Source organism: Sinocyclocheilus grahami, unplaced genomic scaffold (assembly GCF_001515645.1).
Source record: "Sinocyclocheilus grahami isolate Dianchi unplaced genomic scaffold, SAMN03320097.WGS_v1.1 scaffold1662.1, whole genome shotgun sequence".
NCBI lineage: Eukaryota > Metazoa > Chordata > Actinopteri > Cypriniformes > Cyprinidae > Sinocyclocheilus > Sinocyclocheilus grahami.
The window spans coordinates 60,166-66,880 of NW_015506841.1; the positions used below are offsets into that span (position 1 = coordinate 60,166).

General features: G+C 33.0%; 1 protein-coding gene across 1 annotated transcript in view; it reads left to right on the forward strand.

Moving 5' to 3' along the window:
- Nucleotides 1–1,614: 1,614 nt before the first annotated feature.
- The window catches only part of LOC107571859 (calpain-2 catalytic subunit-like), a 24,074-nt gene continuing 18,973 nt past the window's right edge, over nucleotides 1,615–6,715 (forward strand). Inside the window, exon 1 of the mRNA XM_016258243.1 lies at nucleotides 1,615–1,851. Coding sequence (XP_016113729.1) covers nucleotides 1,615–1,851 — 237 coding nt within the window. The remainder of the gene's footprint in view (nucleotides 1,852–6,715) is intronic.

Consider the following 6,715-nt stretch of genomic DNA (forward strand, 5'->3'; position numbering starts at 1 on the left):
TATTTTAAATGTTCCAAAGACACCAAATTTTGATTGAAGAAGATTCCAGTCAGAAGGAGCAGCATACATAAAAACCTTTTTACTCAGTTCAGTTCGGGCAAAGGGAACAGAGAGAGTATAACAATTTTAGAATGAAGGGAACATTACTCAAAATTCTTTCGTTGAATAAGACAACAGAGGTATGTAGGCAACAACCACAAAATGGTTTTGTAAATAATTAAATAACACTGCATTTACTTTCTAGTGAACAAAGAAGGCCAAGCTACTCTGTTATACAAAGTGCAGTGATGAGTTGAAGGTTTAAAATCTGAAATTAATCTTAGAGCACCATGATAAACAGCATCCAGAGAAGAAAGAAGATGGAGCAACTTGATACACTACATCACCATTATCAAGTATAGATAAAAAGGTAGCAGAAACTAGTTTCATTCTTACATTTAATGAAAAACAAAGCTTGTTTCTAAAATATAACCCAAGCTTAATTTCTTTTCTTTAGTTGAGTAATGTGAAAGCTAAAAGATGTGTGTCATCAACAATGATGCCACGGTATTTATACTCTTTTACTAACTCAATCACATTACCTTGTAAGGTCTGGAGAGAAATTAGATTATTTTCCATTTTCTTTGAACTTGAAAATAATATACACTTGGTTTTATCAGCATTCAAAATAAGTTTTAAGTTATAAAGCCATGACTGAATGACATCAAAAGCTAATGTAAATATGAAATAAAAGGGGCCCCAGCACAGATCCTTGGGGAACACCTTTGGCAATCTCCAATAGTTCCGATAGTTTGCCTTCAGCCTGCACACATCGAGTTCTTCCACTTAAATAATTTAATCTCATCTAATTTAATTTAATCTTGCCTTAAATTTTTAATACCCTTTCTTAAAATTTCATGAATTTCTTTGTGTTTCATATATTTTATTTTAGGATTTTAATTGTCTATAATACAGATAAATATAAATGATAAAATATTGAAATATTTATCTTTTTAATAACTTAAAAATATTTATAAAATAAAAATTGTAATGTTAAAAATATTAATTAAATGACCTGCAGAGGGGGATGCTTTCATAAACAGTCAATGCTGAATAATGCCGTAAAAAGCAAAGTTCAATGCAATAATGCTGTAAATGCTTTGTTGTTGTTATTGTCGTTTCCCCCACAAAAAATAAACTCTCCCTGTGACATAAATACTACAGTAAAACTCTGAAAACAACACTGGTTTTCCAAAGAACCAAAAAAAAGTGGATTGAGTCACATTTTACAGCACTCTTGTTACAGTGCAATTACATAGTTAAGAAAGTGCCTATGTAATGAAAAAATTATGAAGTAAGAAGTAAAGGCAAATAAGGCCTTATACTTACTATGTCATTATTTTGGAAGAGATTGCTTACATATCATTGTATCTGGTACAATGTGCTTTAAAGAATTGTGTATTCATTTTGCATCACAGGGCTACATGATGTTAAACCAGTGTGAAAGTAACACATGATCCACCCCTCACAGCTTTACCATACAGCAGCTCTCACATTAAAACCAGCATCAGTCTTACACAAACGCTCACTCACTATACAGGCTTCAGAGAAACTTGAGTACGACTACAGGGCAGCATGTCTAATATCAGAAAAGTTCTTTGTTGGAGGCAGAAGAGAAGAGAAGGAGTGGGAACAAACAAGAAGTCGATTCCCTTCAACAAGCAGGACTACCAGAGCCTGAAGCAGAGGTGTCTGGTGAAAAATACCCTGTTCTGTGACCCGACCTTCCCTGCTGAATCCAACTCTCTGGGATACGATGAACTCGGACCGCAGTCCTCCGAGACCAGAGGAGTGCAGTGGAAGAGACCTAAGGTACTGCAGAGTGTGTATGCTTGCTTCCACACAGGTGGAGTTTAGGTAAATATTAAGACCCTTAAAATTACTTTTGTTTTACCCAATTACTTAAATGCAAAAAAAGTAAATAAATAAAAGGTAATAATGTTAATTAAAGAGTGGTGATGTTAATTCAATATAACATTGTAATATCAATATTAAATAATAAATATAAAAACAGTATTTTTCATATAGTTTTGGTCATGCTTGTGTTTTTATACAATATTCCATTTTTACCAGATAGTGATAGATGTATTAAGGTTAATTCGATATTAATCAATAATTTTATTTATTTAGTCATTTAGCAGACGCTTTTATCCAAAGCGACTTACAAATGAGGACAACAGAAGCAATCAGTTGTAGCATTAAAACGACTAAAAACAGATCCAAAACTAAAAGCTCAAACTTTATAAATACTACCTATACACATTTTAAAAATAAAGAAATTAAATAAAACTAAAACTTAATAAGACATATACAGACCTAATAAATTCAGACATAATTTAACTAAAATTACAATATTACAAATCAAACGACAAGTTTATCAGTAATCCTAAAAAAATAACACTGAGCCAAACACACATGCTAGAAAACAACAACTTGCTGACACATAGTAAGAAATGGTTATAAAAACTGAAACAGAAGTAAAACAAGTATTAGGAAAGAGGAGAAATAAAAAGCGATACTTATTAACAATTTATTTATTTATTACAATAATAACAGTAGGCCTATTAAAATAATATTTTTCACAAATAACACCAGTTAATTTAGATGTTACCCCATAAAACATATGTTAAATTATGAACAAATAGCAAACATATGCTATTTTTGTGGTGTACTTATTCTATTGTATTTTATTATATTTGTTATATATTTCTGTTGAATGCTTGAATCTGATTGGTTGACGAACATTCTAAGGTGTGCAATTATTTTCAGGGAAACGCACGGCTGAAGTAGTTGCAGGCAGATCTCGAGCGCATTACATGCCCATATCACTTCATCAAACCATTTCAGTTATATCAGAGGTCCTTACAACAGCAAAAGAACCAAAACCCACAACGACACTGACCAGGCAAATAAATATAGTAAACAATAGGATAAAAACAGAAAATTATTTCCATGGTTTTGCCACAAAATTGTTTTATTATGTGCAGTAAGCACATACTCTTTTTACTCGTACTCAGTACACACAATACACTCACACACAGAAATACACACGCGCACAGAAATGTGTTGTTAGCACTTCTCCGACCATTTTCCAGTAAAATGGTTTAGCAACTTAAAAGCCACATGTGAGTTCTCACTAATAACGGCGCTGTTCTTGAAGATGATGAACTTGCAGTTTAACTTTTAGTAGAAACGCGTAAGAAATTAATCCTACTCACAAGAGCGTTTTAAGTACAAAATCCTGACGAATGTCTTTAAATACAACATCTGAAAAATATTTGAGGTGTAGTTACCGTAGTATAAGCAGAATAGCTGACTCTGGTCCATTGAATTCTTAAAAAATAATACTCACCCGAATTGGTGATGCGACCATAATGCGAAGCGGAGGTGCACTATTTTCTAATAATTCAACAGCCCGTCATCAATTATTCCTTACTTAATGCACAGGTAGTTGCAAGTCAGTTTAATCACCGTTCTATATTAATGCGCAGCTTTAATTGATGCACACACACCCACACACACACACACAGAGAGAGAGAGATCAACGTTCTGAACAGACGCACTAGATATGAGCTCTTATTAATTCACATAAAATACTGCTGTTAATTGAGGCAAAAGTTCATAAAAACCTGTGTTTAACACAAAAATATTTTGCTGCTGCTTAATACTTTTTTGGAACCTGTGACACTTTTTACAGAATTCTTTGATGAATAAAAAGTTAAAAAGAATAGCATTTATTTTAAAATATTTAAATATAGAAATCTTTTCCAACAATATAAGTCTTTACTTCGATCACTTTTTATCAATTGATAACATCACTGCTGAATAAAAGTATTAAGTTATTTTAAAAAAAGAAAAGAAAAGAAATGTAGTGACCACAACATTATGAACGGTAGTGTATATTGTTAGAAAAGATTTCAGTAACACTTTGTATGAAGCCCATATTTATAATACATTATAAGGGTATTCTTAATGAATGCATTATAAAAAACCTTATAATATGTTGTATCTTCTCATGAATATTCATAAGAACAGTTTTAATGCATTATAATATTTTCTTATTTGTGGTTATAGCTCATTGTATATATACACAATGAACACATTGCATCCACTTAAGTTACAATGGATCATATTTCTCATAGTTATAATGTATTATAAGTCTCATATCTTGCCATGTTACTTATGTTACTTTACTTAAAGCAGACAAAGACCACTTATAAGTAATAATAATTGTTTCTCAAACAACCATAAGATCAGATATCAGATCAGATGAATGTGCAATATGACACATTTGCTTTTAACTATTTTTATTGTAATATCAGTTTGATTATTTTGGTACCCTTTAGACAGCTGTTGATAAGTAACTCTGCAACTACATGTCAACTAGCAGTCATTAGAGTATTAGTAATATGTCTGCTAAATATATGCTAACACTTTATTTTGATGGTGTATATACAGCATATATCAACTTTTTATTATTAACAATTGCCAGCATCACATAAATTTCAACTGGTATTTCCATGTTTTTGCCACAAAATTATGTTTTATTATGTGCAGTAAGCACATACTCTTTTTCTCCCGCTCTCTCTCCCTTACAGATGCACACAATACACTCACACACGAAATGTGTTGTTAGCACTTTTCTGACCATTTTACCAGTAAAATGGTTTAGCAACTTAAAAGCCAAGTCAGTTCTCACTGATAACGGTGCTGTTCTTGAAGATGATGAACTTGCAGTTTAACTTTTAGTAGAAAAGCTGCTGCCGAACACGGTTGAGAAACACACAGACTCAGGTAATTCACACATGCACTCTCTCTCTCTCTGTCTAATAACTTCATTATTAACTGCAATGATCTGCTATCAACGCCTTAAACCTCCATTACTAAGTCTAAAATGAGGTTTTGGAATTAGCAACGGAGATGTTGGATGAAACGCGTAAGAAATTAATCCTACTCACAAGAGCGTTTTAAGTTCAAAACCCTGACGAATTTCTTTAAATACAACATCTGAAAAAATATTAAGCAGCATGTTGTGACACTTTTTTCAGAATTCTTTGATGAATAAAAAGTTAAAAAGAATAGCATTTATTTAAAATATTTAAATATAGAAATCTTTTCCAACAATATAAGTCTTTACTTCGATCACTTTTTATCAATTTATAACATCACTGCTGAATAAAACTATTAATTTCTTTTTAAAAACTTGCTAGTTTTGGTTATTGGGGGGTTATATCCCCCCCACAAACTATGCCCCTGCATGAGTTAGAAGAAAAGCTGAAAGAACAGACTGCAATGTGTTTACAACTTAAAAACAAGGAAAGCGAATCTCCCAACAACTGCACTGAAAGTAACTTACAACTCCTTTATGAAGTGAAGTCACACGTGTGAACCAATGATTCAATGGCCCATTCATAAAGTGAGCTGTTTACTTAATTCCTGAATTGTTTGAACAAATCAAATGAATGAATGACTCAATGACTTACTCATAAAGACATTTATGAGTGATCCTACCAATTTTAGTTTATTATTTAGAGTATCATTTAATTTAAAAAAAGGATAGTTCGCCCAAAAATGAAAATTCTATCATCATTACTCAACCTCATGTTGTTTCAAACCTGTATGACTTACTTTCTTTTGTGGAACATGAAGGTATTTAGAAGACTGTTGGTAACAAAGCTGTTTTGGTTACCAATGACTTTCATTGCGTAAACAAAAAATACTGTTTCTCAAATGATCTTCTTTTATGCTCCATTGTTTATGTTAGGGCGTTGTAGCCTAAATGTGTAATAAATTTTATGTTGATCAAAATATTCCTTGCTAAAGCTGCTTTTTGAAATGTCTACTACTACTTTTCTCATTTAACACAATAATAGCTTTAAATGATCTTTTGGGGGTATCTTCGTGGTCAAATTTAATTTACAATTAATAAGATTAATTAATCGCCACACCATGTAATTAATTAGATTAAAAAACGTAATCTATTGACAGCCCTAATATTAAGAAAAGTAAATGAAAGAAAAAAAATGTTGATGCAACAAAGAACCATTTCTACAGTAGTTTATCGGAGATGGAAAACATGTACTGTTGTCAAGTCACCTTTATTTATATAGCGCTTTTAATAATACAGATAGTGTCAAAGCAACTGTACAGCATTAATTAGGAATATAGTGTGTCAATAATGCAAAAAGGCAGTTTGTCATTGAATTCATTTATGTCATCATCCAGCTCAGTTCAGTTTAAATATTATCCAGCGATATCGCCGACTTGATTGCACAGATACTAAGTGTCCCCAACTAAGCAAGCCAGAGGCGACAGCGACAAGGAACCAAAACTCCATCGGTGACAGAATGGAGAAAAAACCTTGGGAGAAACCAGGCTCAGTCGGGGGGGCCAGTTCTCCTCTGACCAGACGAAACCAGCAGTTCAATTCCAGGCTGCAGCAAAGTCAGATTGTGCAGAGGACTCAATTGATTCCTGTGGTTTTGTCCCGGTGGCCGTCTGAGACAAGGTCTTTACTGGGGATCAGTCTCTGGGGCTCATCTAGTTGTCCTGGTCTCCACTGACATTCAGGGCTGTAGAGGTCCTCTCTAGGTGCTGATCCACCATCTGTGCTGGATACAGACTGGATCTGGTGGCTACGGTGACCTCGGAATAAGAAAGAAACAGACTAATATTA